The 14,051-nt window shown below is 46.5% G+C and overlaps 1 protein-coding gene across 3 annotated transcripts in view; it reads left to right on the top strand.

Annotated features, from left to right (window-relative positions):
* Positions 1–14,051, top strand: part of Trappc9 (trafficking protein particle complex 9) — a 466,270-nt gene that overhangs the window by 106,987 nt on the left and 345,232 nt on the right. For all 3 annotated transcript variants that reach the window (XM_031345566.1, XM_031345557.1, XM_031345575.1), the window contains 3 exons: positions 1,638–1,764; positions 5,862–5,994; positions 10,611–10,774. In XM_031345566.1, coding sequence (XP_031201426.1) covers positions 1,638–1,764; positions 5,862–5,994; positions 10,611–10,774 — 424 coding nt within the window. The remainder of the gene's footprint in view (positions 1–1,637; positions 1,765–5,861; positions 5,995–10,610; positions 10,775–14,051) is intronic.

The raw sequence follows: 14,051 nt of genomic DNA, 5'->3' as shown, positions 1-14,051 counted from the left end.
CTCAGAAATCCGCCTGCCTCTGCCTCCCAAGTGCTGGGATTAAAGGCCTGCGCCACCACTGCCCGGCTTCTCTCTTTCTTTTTTGTTTTTGAGACAGCGTCTCACTATGTAACCCGGCTGGCCTTGAACTCACAGCACTACACCTACCTCTGCCTCCCAAGTGCTGGGATTCACGGCATATTTACTATGCCTGGCTTATTTAAAAAACAAATCTTTAAAAGTAGCTTTCATTATTTTCATGATAAGCACATTAAAATATGTGCTTATCGTAAAAAAAAATTAAGAGTAAAACACTATAACTTAAAGCCCTGCTTGGAGATATCCCACCACCTGGGGTCAGAAACTTAACTGTTTATTTATGAAGCATTTTAGGCATAAACTCTCCTGTACTCACCACCTACCCTGAAGATGTATTAGCAACCGCCATTTGGCTTTAGTTAGCATAATCATAAATTAAGTGTTCATGTATTTTGCTTATAGACAACAGCCATATAATGGGCTTTTCTTCTACGTTTACCACGATGTCTGTCCACTCCTCACATACATCATCGGATGTCACCAGAGTGCTTTTGCTCCCGGTGTTCTCTGTAGACAGAGTTGAGAAAGGGTGTGCAAGTGTGTGCACACATATACATGCTTTCATTTCTATGTGCACACGTGTAGATATATGTATATGCACAAACCCCATGTGGTTCACACTTAACTTCTGCTATCCCAGCCTGTTCCCCCAGGACCCCTCCCCGCTTCCCTCCTCCTTTTAATGTTGGCATACTTTCCTCTATTGTGAGTAATGCTCACGAGTCTGTGCACCCACTCCTGGTCAGTGTATTTCCTCCCATTTTGACCACTGTCCTGCAGAGAACCATCCCACTTGGGAGAATCTCGGAATTCTTTCTCCCTTGAGGTCCTCTTTGTTCTAGTTGTATTCAGTAGCTGCCATGAAATCTTGGAATTTACTCCAAGATGTTTATGGTCTTTGTTAATGCTATTTCCTTTTTCTTTTTTGCTTTCCAGTTTTGTTTTTTGTTTTTTTGTTTGCTAGCTCATAACAATGCCTGTGCTGGTTAGACTTCCTCTGGCCTTTGCCTCTTTGCTGACCATCCTTGCTTATTCAGGGCTCAACCTGGATTCCAGGGGTGGCAACAATCATGCCTTTGCCTTTGTGATCAGCTGCCCCTGTTGCACTGACTGGAACCTCCTAAGGACTGCTGTCTCTGTACTGTGGCCTGTCACAGAGCTTCTTGAGTCTGGGGTCTCGTGTGGTTCACTCGCAAGCTTTGGTTCACTCAAGCCTGCTCTGCACTGAGGCAAACAAATAATTCACAGATGCCCTGGTGGGAAGTCAACTTCCACACTCTCTTTTTCTTTTGTGTGTGAGACACAATATTTACTTACTTTTCTTTGGGTCCGCATTCTCATTTGACGACACAGCAAAGCAAAGGAATCCGATGATGATACTTGCTCTCGGTGTCTGGATCTCACCTGTCTCGCTTCACGTTCTCTGTGGGGTTTTGAAAAGCTGCTGGACTTTTTGTTTCCATGGATCCTGCAGTGAATGCCACAGAGTTCGTTAGGGGGTGGCTGTCTAGTGTGGGCCCGGGCTATGCCTCTTCACAGTGCTCCTTCACTCCCTGCAGGGGCTTCTCACCAGTGGAGTGGAGTTCGAGTCTCTTCCTGCAGCGCTTTCTCTCCCTGCGGAATCTGGTTTGTATCCAGTGACGCTAGTCGGGGTCCCACAGACTACAGGGATGATCACTGTGAATGGTAAGGAGAGTTCCTCCGTGGTTTCTGCATCACTGGTGTAGAACTGGTCACCTGACCCGTGATCCTAACCAGCTAAATAATAATGAGATGATAGCATTTATTTCTAAAGTGAAATGATGGGGAAAAATAATTGGTTTCTCTGTGTGCCAGGTTCCTGAGGTGCCGCTGTGGGGGACAGGGTCAGTCCTGTGCCCTGGATCGTCTGTTTTCCCTCTCTCCATCTTTGCTTTTCTCCTTTGAGACAGCATGGACTCAGCTTCTTTCAGTGCGACCAACTTCTCTCCAGAGCCACTGTGCCCCCTTTAGAGCTCCGTATGTCCATGCAGATTCCACCATACCATCCACCTCTGCAGTGGTTTCTTGATGCCTTGCATTCTCTATCCAGCTCCTGACACTTTATCAAAACTCTTGTCACCAGGGTCAAGAGCAGTTCTATTCTGGCTGAAGCTGGGCCTGCTGTTTAGCCTTTTCCTAATCCTGTACAGAGGTCAGCCTTGGCATGGTGCCTCCTCCCCGGTCTTGTTCAGTCTCGGTTTCTGCATGCTGTATTCCTGAAGCCCTGGCCTGGAGGGCTTCTCGGTTCCCTGGCTTCCTTCCTCCTTTATCTTATCTCTTCTTCCCTGCCCTCCCATGGCCCTGCTCCTCCTTTCTTCTCAGTTGGCATGATGTGTGCACATGTATGGGGTCACATATATCCATGGCATGCATGTGGAGGTCCTGTTGACTTTATGTGTATTCTGGATTAAACTCAGGATCCAGGCTTGCATGGTAAGCACCTTTACCTGCCAAGCCAATTTTCCTGGACCCTTTCCTGGAGTCTTCACCTCCACCTTTCTTTTTTTCCTCCTTTTTCCTCTCCTTGCTTCACAACCCTACCGAGCAGGGACCTCCTCTTGCCTTTAGTCCTGCCATGAATGCTTCTAGTGTTCCTTAGGTTCACCCCCACTGCTTGCCACCTCCTTGGAGGTCCTATGTACACCATGTCATACCAGAACCCCACCTCTCCTCCCTAATGTGGCCTTTTTCCTAGAGGCTACCATCTCAGTGAAGTGTCTTTGTGCACCATTTTCTAGCCAGCTCTCAGTCCTCACTGTTAATATTGTACCACAATACTATACCATATAGGTGCGCTCTCTCTCTCTCTCTCTCTCTCTCTCTCTCTCTGTCTCTCTGCCTCTCTGCCTCTCTGTCTCTCTGTCTCTCTCTCTCTCTCTCTCTCTCTTTCTCTCTCTCTGTCTGTCTCTCTGTCTCTCTAGCTATTTTATTGGGTTCATATCCCTACTACCCTTCTCTACCCCAATCCTTTCCAACCCTCCAACACTTGGTAGGCAAGAAAGGTCAGAGGGGTAAGGGGATGTAGACCTCTTTAGACACTACCTGCTGATTAGAGGTGTCAAGTTTCTTAGGGTAAGTCTAATCTCTATTTTCAGGATATCGAATGTTTTCTTATCCTCTCTTTGCTCGCAAGTACTTGGCAAACGGCAACAACAGCAACCAGAAGCAGTAGGGGAGCAGCAGCTGCCACAGGCCCTCTTGGGGGCTCTCCCATTTATACCCTCTCTAGAATCCCCAAAATTCCAAACATAAGCTGTCTGCAGCTGGCACAACTCATGCTCCTCCTAGAGCATGAGGTAATCATAGTTCGTGGCTGTGGGCAATCTCAAGCAGCCCCGTATCTCACACCTGGCATTAAAACAATAATATATTCACCAAAATTCTCACTACAATATGAGACTCACTATTTCCTGTCGCCTGCATGATTGGTTTCATGCCATGGTTCTCTTGCAGGGTTTATCACAGAGTATAAGGACTGGCCTTTTCTGTCTTCAGCCTACTTGCTGATGGGCCCACCTCCCATACTGAGGCCCTTATCAGCTCTCATCAGTCTTGTTTTAAGGCATATTCCTGAGCATGGAGCACCTCCACCCAGTATCCTTATCTTCCCTCTTGGAAAGGCTTGGATGTTACAGGGTTCCTAATGGTACCCATAGTACACTTGTCATCTGAACCTTACATGGATTTCTCTTTGAGGAATCCGAGCCTCAACCACTTCTCAGGGCAAACATTCTTCCTTAGCCTGACATCCTGATTTGATCCCCGTGATGTTCTCATGACACTCGGTATATCTTAGTTTTCATGGCACTAGGGGTGGCTTTTTTCTTTGCCTTGGCAACCTTAACTATTGCTCAGCAGCATATGTAATGTCTGGGAAAGATGTTGCCTGCTGGACAGTTAGTGCTGAGATGGGTGTGTGAGAACTAGGGGATGCTGGGGACCCAGCAGGGAGGTGGACAGTGGAGGCCTGCCTTAGCCGGTGACCCTGATCTTAGAAGGTCTGCCAGGAGTGGGCAATTGGAAGCAGGACAGAACCAGTGTATAGATGGGCTCCAAGGAGAGAGAGCAGCTTCTCTGGTCTGAGACTGGCATATCTGGGGTGGGGTAGGGTGGTTAGATGGAGGTAGTCAGGTTAGGGGTAGGTAGTAAGGGGGGAAGGAGATGGGCATCATGGAGGCCTTGAGAATCATTCTGAAGCTCATCTACTGTCTAGTGGGGCTTTGGTGTTAGCTGCTGTGTTTGTATAGAGGGGAAGCTCGTCATACAGGCTGTGGGGTAGATCTTAAAAGACCTAGCATCTGTCCTCAGAGTCTGGGTAGGACAGACACGGGCAGAGTTGTGGCTGTGAATGGGGAGAGTAAGGCACAAATGGGTGGTCCAGGGACAAAACAGAAGCTCGTGTATCTCAGTGAGCATGAGAGCCCGGGAGTAGGCCCTCCTGGGGTCATCCTTTGCTTTAGTACCTAGTGCCTACTTTTGGTGAGCCTTAGCTGCCTGGGTAGCCTGTATCATCCCGACTTGCACTAAACATTGTCCCCAGACTAGAGTTTATATGGCCATGGTTTTAGCACTGGCTATGTCTTAAGCAAAGGAAAACGACTGATTGTAACTAAAAATTATAAAGTAACATGCTTAATAGACAGAATCATATCAGGTTCTACAGAAGAAAGCATGAGGACATTAGCGCTCAAGGGAGGTCCTGGGAAGAAAATAAAAACCATAGGAAGACTTTGAGAGGCTCTGAGTAGGAAGGAAGCAAGTGGATGCTATGTCATAGGGGCCTTCTCTATCAGAGATTGGTGTGGTTGCTGTGTCAGGGAGGGGTGTGGCTGCTGTGTCAGGGAGAGATTTGGCTGCTGTGTCGGGAAGGTTGTAGCTGCTGGGTCAGAGGGAGTGTGTGGGGCTGCTGTGATATAGAGTATATGTAGTTGTACTTAGGAGGGATGTGGCTGTGCCCGGGAGTGGGCGTGGCCATGTAAGGGAGTGGTCGTGGCTGCAGAGGCTGGGAGGAGTTGCCTAGAACTACTCCACCCACAGAATGGATGCTGCTGAAGGGGAAGGAGAATGGCTCCTCCTTAGGGAATAAGTTTCTTGTCCCTCTGTGATGTAATCCACAAGTTACAATCCAGGCTTCTAGCCACTGGCCATCGCTTACATTTGTTACAAAGCAGGTACTGTTTACAGAATCATCTTTTGAGATTTCAAAAGCCATTTTAAAGCTTTGCTTAAACAACTTCAATTGCTTACCTTTCTTCTTTGGAGGACCCTGTGCTGATGTTAAATTGTGGTCCTCGTACCCATGTGGTCTAGTTGCCGCATCATGAAGCAGCTATAATGACAATAATTGGCCCTTGAACCTTCATCTCTCAACAGAAGGTTCTAAAGTAGCTTTCAAATGCTCATTAAGTCACATTATGCGTCGGAAAGGAATATTAACTCTCACTATCATGTTAGAGATGCTAAACCTGAAAGGCGCATTAACAGAGCAGAGATGGTAACTGCTGAGCTGTGAGGATCGGGAGTGCTTTACAAGGACCCTTTGTCTAGGCCTGGCCAACCTTGGGACACAGGGCACAGTGTCCTCTGCTTCATCTTGTCCAAGGACGGCCAGGATCTTTGGGGTATAGGAAGCAGTAGCGGGACATGGGTGAGTAGGCAGGGGGATTTTAGTGGTTTTTTTTTGTTTTTTGTTTTGTTTTTTGTGGCCTCAGAAGGGGCAAACCCTTGTCAGGAGATGTGAAACCCACAGTCTTGTGTTGCAGGCTACCACACCACAGTCTTTGGGGTCTTCAGCGACTGTCTTCTGGACAACCTTCCGGGACTGAAGACGGGCGGCTCCACCGTGGAAGTCATCCCTGCCTTGCCAAGACTACAGATCAGCACATCGCTGCCCAGGTGGGGGCCTGAGGGCGCAGGGCTCTGTGGCTCTTTGGCCATACATTTCTTCAAAATAGCAAAATGCTTGGGGGTTCATCTGACTCGGGTAAGGCAGAAAACAGCGGAGGGACCTTAAGGGACCAGGGAGTTTACATGTTCTCTAAAAATATATAAGAGCCCAGTTGAAGCCTTTCTCACCAGAGCAAAGGTACAATTAGCCATTAGAATCAGAATCACAAAAACCAGTTTAGGTTTTATGGCTATTTAAGAAAAGCTTTTGGGGCCTAGAGAGGTGGCTCAGCTGCACAAGCGTGAGGACCTGAGTTTGGACCAAAGCACCATGTAAAAAGCCAAGCCTAGCGGCGTATGCCTGTAACAGCAGACAGAGATAGAGGATCTTGGGTGTTCACTGTCAACCTGGCTAAAATGGCAAGTTCCATCTTCACTGAGAGCCCTACCAAAAAAAAAAAGTGTAGTATAGAGGAAGATATCTGATGTTGACCTTGGACCTACACACACACACACACACACACACACACACACACACACACACACACACACACACACACACACACACACACACAGACACACACACATACACAGACACAGACACACACAGACACACACACAGACACACACAGACACACAGGCACACACACAGACAAAGACACACACACAGACACACAGACACACAGATAGACACACACAGATACACACACACAAACACACAGACACACACACAGACAGACACACACACACACAGACACAGACACATACACAGACACAGACACACACACAGACACAGACACATACACAGACACAGACACACACACAGACACACACACACACACAGACACACACAGACACACAGACACACACACAAAGACACACACACAGATACACACACAGACACACAGATAGACACACACAGATAGACACACACAGATACACACACACAAACACACAGACACACACACAGACAGACACACACACACACAGACACAGACACACACACACACACACAGACACACACACACACAGACACACCCACCCACTGGGGGGTTGGGGGGATTGGAGATTCTTATGACTTTAAAACATAGTTTTCTTTCTTTCTTTCTTTCTTTCTTTCTTTCTTTCTTTCTTTCTTTCTTTCTTTCTGTCTTCCTTCCTGTTTTATTTATTTTTTTTAATATTTCTCTTTTGTTTGTTTTTTGGCATTTTATGGAAGCATAAAAGGGAACAAGCCTCGATGGCCAGAGCAGCTAGCTGTTTAGGGCTTCATGGTCTCGCCTTGCCTTGCCGTGTCCCAGCCAGCCTGTTTTCTTAAAAGCTATGTCCTTGGGTTGGATGAGGTAGCTTCTGCTTATTTTGTAGCCACATATGTAACAGAAGCTTTTTCACATATTAAAAATTCTTTAAAAAATATAATTTAAAATTTTAAGTTAAAATCTTACATCATTTCTCCCCTTCCTTACATCATCTTACATCATCTCCAGTTCCTCCTATGTCCCATTCCCCTACCCCAAATTCATGGCTTCTTTTTCTTTTTTGTTATTGTTATATAGATGAATAAATATATGAACACAATCTGCTGAGTCCATTTAGAGTTGTTTATAAGTATCTGCCTTTAGGGTTGATCACTTGGCATTGGGTAACCAATTAGGGGGCTCCTCCATGGGAGAGAGGAACCCTCCCTGTCTTGGCTGTCAGTAAGTGCCCACAACTCTTCATCTAACAGCGGGGCCCAGGGACATCCCCGACCCTGCTCTGCTGTGTCAGCTAGTGTCATTGCTCAGGTCTTGTTTAGGCAGCGATGTCATGGTGTCATATCTAGACGACTCAATCTCACAGCTAACCTCTTGGTCCTGAGGCTCTTGCGATCTTTCCACTCACTCTTCTGAGGTATTTCATGAGCTCTAGGAGAAGGGGTTGTGTTGTAGTTGTATCAATTGGGGCCAGGTGCCCCACAATCAGCTGTTCTCTGCGTTTTTTTTTTAACCTGTTGTGACTTTCTGTGAAGATCTCTGTCTGCTGCAATAAAGTTTCTTTGATGAGGGGTAGGAGTGACCCTTATAGGCTGGATTAGAGCTCAGGATCAGAAAATGTCATTTTAAATGATTCAAAAATGTATGTCTCACACGCATCTCAGAAGGGCACAACCGCTCGCTTGTTAACTTGTGGTGAATGTCCACTGTTGTAAAATGCGTCTCATGATTTTCCCAGCTATTTGGTGGCCCCTTTGCCCTTGTCCACCAGGGTTCTGGGTGACAGGGCTATAACAGTGAATGTGGCTGCCCTGGCCTTGTGCTTGTCAAATGGGAGAGAATGACAGGCAGCCTTCCTGCCCAACCATGCACAGATACAAGATGGGCAGGGAGGAGGTAGCAGCTGTGGGTCTTGGGGGTGGTGGTAGGGGGTGGGAGGTGTGTGGGCAGCTGGCTGTGGAGGGTGTGCAGGCGGGAGAGAGGGGCTTGTGATTGGGGCACAAAGCAAAATAGAAAACGATAACTCAAAAAAGGGATCATAGGTCTGATTGCAAGAGCAGCAAGTCCCACATTTTTAGAGGAAGGCAGGCTCTTGACCTTGGGTTAGGATCCATAAGATAAGACCTTGATAACCGGGACCTCATTGCAGTAAAAAACGGTTGTGTGTCCAAAGATGCCATTAGGAAAATGAAAAGCCATCTCACAGGTTGAAAGGAAGAACTTGCCCAGCACATATCTGATAGAGTGGTGTCTATATAAAGAACTTTAAAAACTCAGTGTAAAGAAGACAAACAACCTAATTAAAAAACATCGGCCAACGATCTCAGTAGGTCTTTCAGCCTGAAAGATGCACACAGAACTTAAGCAGCCCGGAATGGTACAGGGCCGTTAGTCTCTCTGGGGCTGACACCCCACCTCGAGACAGCAGCTCACATCCACCGGGGAGGCTGCGATCAGAAGACAGACAACAGCCAGGCTGGGAAGGGGTTGCAGGAGCGAGAGCTCTCCTGCACCGCTGATGGGAATGTAAAATGCTGTGCCCATCGGGAAGTCTTTTAAAAGGTCAAACATCAGTTTAATGACCCAGCCATTACCCTCTTTGGTATGTACCTAAGGTGAGAGGGACCGTGTACACCGTAGCCAAAACTTTGTGCCTGATAGTTAGATAGTGGCAAGGACCCACATGTCCATCAGCTAATGAAGACACTTGAACGCCAGAGCCCTGCTCTCTCAGTAGTGAAAACAACTTAGCTCCTGATACTGCTTGGCCATAGATGGGCCTCAGACTATGCTGAGGGAAAGAAACCACAGGGTGTGACTCCTCTCCCATAAACTATTTGAAAGAGGCACTCAGGCCCGTGGGAGAGAAGCTGCCAGTGGCAGCAGGGCCAGGTGTAGAGTTTGGTCTTACATAGTATATATATATATATATATATATATATATATATATAAAGGTTTCTCTTTAGGAAAAATGGAGATATTTAAAATGGGGTCTCAGCAGAGGCTCAGCACGTGCAGCCCCGGGGAAGATGTTCTGTGTGTGTTCCCTGTGGTACGTACTCCCAGCAGACAGCTCCAAGGCCTGGTCTCAGTCCCCACTGTTCTTTGTCCCCTGACCAGTTAACAGGGTGAGCTACAGAGAGAAGTGGGAAAGGAGACAGACACTTGAAGGCCCTCAGTGTCCAGTCCAGGAGAAGGATGGGGGGGGTGGTCCTAAGGGAAACAATCCAAAGGCTGTTATCAGGAAGGAAGAGCATGCTGGGGAAAGGCCCTGTGTCTCCTGCCCACTAGTCAGGCTGTCTCAACTGCTTCCCTCCACAACCCCACAAAGGAGGGAAGGACTTGGTACTGCAGGTGCCCTCCAGCCATCTCGAGACCCACCTCAGCTTTCTCTTACTTTTCCAGTAGCTCCCGAGGTGGCGTCTGCCTCACCTTTCTTGCTTTAATATCCTGTGGTGCTTTAATAAAGCTCATAGATACTCTCTGGTGTCTTAGCTCCCGGTGGGATGACCTAGATTGCCTGCTCTTAGAAAGCAAGGAGCCAAGGGCTGAGAAGGGGATCTGTCTACAGACTTGGGGGGTTTATCCTTTAGAGAGAGGGTATGGATGGGCGGCAGAGATTCCCATTGGAGTGACTTGGAGTTAAGATGCTATTTTATTTATTTATTTATTTTCTTTTTTAAAAAACTTTTATTGCATTATGATGAGAAAAGTTACATGATTTCAATTTATCTGAATTTGTTAACATTTAAAAACATATTTCAATTAAATAGAATTGAATCACATTCTTGTTTCCCCTTTGTACCACTGTGTATACATCTGTAACATTTTCTGAGGTGATTTACTGCGTTGAAAGAGGATTATTCAAATGGGGGTTTGACTGTAACATGGTATAGACATGAGAGGCTCACTCATGGAATTCACTTAGAGTTGTTGACATCTACCATGTGCTCTTCTGTGTGATAGAGGCGCCCTTGGCCTTGGCCTCAGCCCAGGTTTTGTGTGTTTGTGACAACTGAGCCCCAGATTCTGTGTGTAAAGCGAGGGCACCTCGGTTGCTTCTGAAGTGCTCCTGTGTGCGTGGTCCCAGCGCGCTGCCAGTGTCTTTCCTCTGCCTTACTCTTCGCCCTGCCATTACTGTGATTTCAGGTCTGCACGTTCACTGCAGCCTTCTGCTGGTGATGAGATTGCCACTAACGTGTCTGTTCAACTTTACAATGGAGAAACTCAGCAGCTGGCCGTGACCTTGGAGAACATTGGCCTGGAACCTCTGGAGCAGCTGGAGGTCACCTCCAAGCTTCTCACCACCAAGGGTAGGTGGCATGGGGACTGACTGTGTGCTGTGCAGCAGAGGACACACTATAGAGAGCTGGTGCTGCTTACCTAACGTGAAACCTACACACCAGGAAATCTAATGACTCTTTCCGCAGTATCCCTCAGCACCAAGTCTTTCGCCTGGTTCTTGGAACTTAAGTAAGCCAGTTATGGGGCCTTGATTGATGCTTGAAAAAATTGTTAGTGTTGATGAGTGACAGAAAACTGCAGTTGATAGGATGACACTTTTTTTTTTTAAAAAAGATTTATTTATTGTATTTATATGAGTACACTGTAGCTGTCTTCACACACACCAGAGGAGGGCATCAGATTCTACTACACATGGTTGTGAGCCACCAGGTGGTTGCTGGGAACTGAACTCAGGATCTCTGGAAGAGCAGTCAGTGCTCTTGACCACTGAGCCATTTCTCCAGCCCAGACATTAACAGCATTATTATTAATTATTAATTCTTTGTTTTTTGCAATGTATTTCTATTATATTCACTCCAGCTCTTCCTAGATCTAACCCCACCTTCATATCCACCCAACTTTATGTCTTCTTTTTTTTTTTAAATGCATCGAATCTAATCTGTTCTGTCTGTATGTTCTTGGATGTGTGACCATCACCTGGAGAATGGTCAGCCTACACAGGGCAACAAGTACTCAAAGAAAACGGGCTGCCTTCCTTCAGGTGGACCTTCATGTCCACTTCCCCTCTCCATGCTGGGTTATTACTTGGTTTGGACTTTCCTATGAAAGTCTTGTGCATGCTGTTACAATCACTGTGAGTTCCAGTGTGCAGAAAGCAGTTTTCTTGTAATCATCAGCCACCTCTGGTTCTTAGAATCTTTCCACCTCCTCTTCCCCACTGATCTCTGAGCTTTCCGAGAAGGGAGTGTGATATAGATGCCCTATTCAAGCCTTAGTACTCTGAAGTCTCTCATTCTCTCCACCTTGACCAGCTGTGGTCTTTCTGTTAGTCGGTACTGCTATAAGAAGAGTTTCTCTGTTGAGGATTGAGAGGAGCACTCATCTGTAAGTATAAAATAAGCCTTAGGAGTCTGCTTAACATTATGTCCAGTTAGCAGAAAAATAGTATTAGGTCCTCCCCTAGGGCCTATGCTCTGTCTAGCCATAGGTTCTTGGGCCCTGACAGTGGTGACAGACATGGGTTTTCCTCTTGTGGAACAGGTCTTAAATCTAGTCATAAAGTATTTGGTTGCATCCATGACATTGATGCCAGTGTTGCACTAATGGGCTTGTCTTACTAAGGCCCACTGTTGTTGTAGCTTACAAGGTTCATAGCTGTGTCAGATTGGTGATCTCTGTTCTCTTCCGATAAGGTGTACAACATCTTTTATCATGAAAGCTAGCCAGCAGAGATGAAGCTTCCAGGTCAGTACCAGGTAGATTTCTTTATGTTTTATGACTCAGGTATGTGATGTCTTCAGGAATAGACTCTTCTGTGGTAAAACCTTTTACATCACCTGTAACCTACCTTGTCTTCCCAATTTGAAAGTAGAAAGTATTTTTTTTTTCTTTCCTAAAATAAGTTCAAGTGATAATCATGTGACTCTTTTTACTCCGATCCCATGCTCTTTCTGAAGCACAGCCCTTGTGCGTCTCAAAGGAAATATTGGCTGTCATTAAGAACACAATTCCAGGCCGGGCACTGTGGTGCATGTCTTTAATCCTAGCAGTTGGGAGGCAGGGCAGGCAGGTGGATCTTGGTGATTTCTAGGCCAGCCTGGTCTACATAGTGAGTTCCAAGTTAGCCAGAGCCAAGAAGTGAGACTCTGCCTCAAAAACATCCAAAAAATAAACAACAAAGAACCCCAATGCCAACCCCACAATTCTGTTTTGAACATTGCACTTAACCCTTTAAGCTGTTGAATCGGCTATTCCTCTCCTGACTCAGCCAGCTGTCTTCTCCACTCCACCTGTATGTCCTCTGTTCAGTCACTTCACCCTTGGGTTCCAGATCAACCAGCACTCCTTTGAAAACCTTCGCCATACTGGGGTGCTAGGTGTTGCCCTGTTATCTGGGAGTACTCTTGGCTGACTCTGTCTCTAGCTGGGCTATGAGTGTCTCAGAAATAGTGCAGAGACCCACAACCAAACAGTGGATAGAGCTCAGAGACTCTCATGGGAGACCTGGAAGGATTGAGGGCCCCGAAGGGGATAGGAACTCCACAGGAAGACCAAAAGAGTCAACTGACCTGGACCCTTGGGCTCTCAGAGACCAAACCACCAACCAAATAGCATACATGGTCTGGACCTAGGCTCGCCTCACAGATGTAGCAGATGTGCTGCTTGGTCTTCATGTGGGTCCTGAACAACTGGAGCAAGGACTATCCCAAAAGCTGTTGCCTCTCTGTGGGATATGTTCTTCTAGCCGTGCTGCCTTGTCTGGCCTCAGTGGGAGAGGAAGCACCTAGCCCCACAGAGACTTGATATGCTAGGGAGATGGGGAGGGATACCCTGGGGGGCCTCCACCTTCTCAGAAGAGAAGGGAAGGGGATAGGGGAGAGATTGTGGGAAGCAGTGACTGGAAATGGGACAGTGGTCAGGATGTAAAGTGAATAATAAATAAATAAAAACCAAAACAAACCAAAAACCCCAAACCAACCAACCAACCAACCAACCAACCAAAAAACGAAACCCAAAACTAACCAATTAACTAAATTTAAAAAAGTAACAAACAAACAAACAAAACCCAGCGACTAGGTTTTAAAATGTTTTTTATTTTGAGGGATTAGATATTGCGTGCATATCTGTGTACTATTGTGTATGTCTGGTGCCCATGGCATTCAGAAGGGAGTTGTAAGTCTTCCCCTATTGTCTGGAATTAGAATTATGGATGGTTGTGAGAGTATGTATGGGTGCTGGAAATTGAACCCAGGTCCTCTTCAAGAGCAGGTGGTGCTCTTAACTGTGGTACCACCTCTCTAACAAAGTCAGAATAAAGCGAGTTTCATTCTAGAATTCCATATACACGTGGATGCTTCTCAAGGCCCTAGTCTCAGCTCTGCTGGCCTTGTTCCTTATCACAAGGGAGGAAGACATGTAGACGTGTAATGCCAGGCATCGTGTAACCATTTCCGAAGCAAAGCAGTTACAACTGAAAGATTAAAGCCATCATTCATTTTTTAATTACTGTCCCAAGCAGTGGTACATTTACATGTAGAATTAAATTAATGAAAACAGGCCATCTGCTTTCAAAATATACAGCAGGAACAATCCCTGCGGCCTGCGTTCTGCAGTTGGGGGGGGGGG

Source organism: Mastomys coucha, unplaced genomic scaffold, assembly GCF_008632895.1.
Source record: "Mastomys coucha isolate ucsf_1 unplaced genomic scaffold, UCSF_Mcou_1 pScaffold11, whole genome shotgun sequence".
Taxonomy (NCBI): domain Eukaryota; kingdom Metazoa; phylum Chordata; class Mammalia; order Rodentia; family Muridae; genus Mastomys; species Mastomys coucha.
The sequence above is the reverse complement of the archived record's forward strand: the minus strand, read 5'-3'. Positions and strand labels throughout refer to the sequence as shown.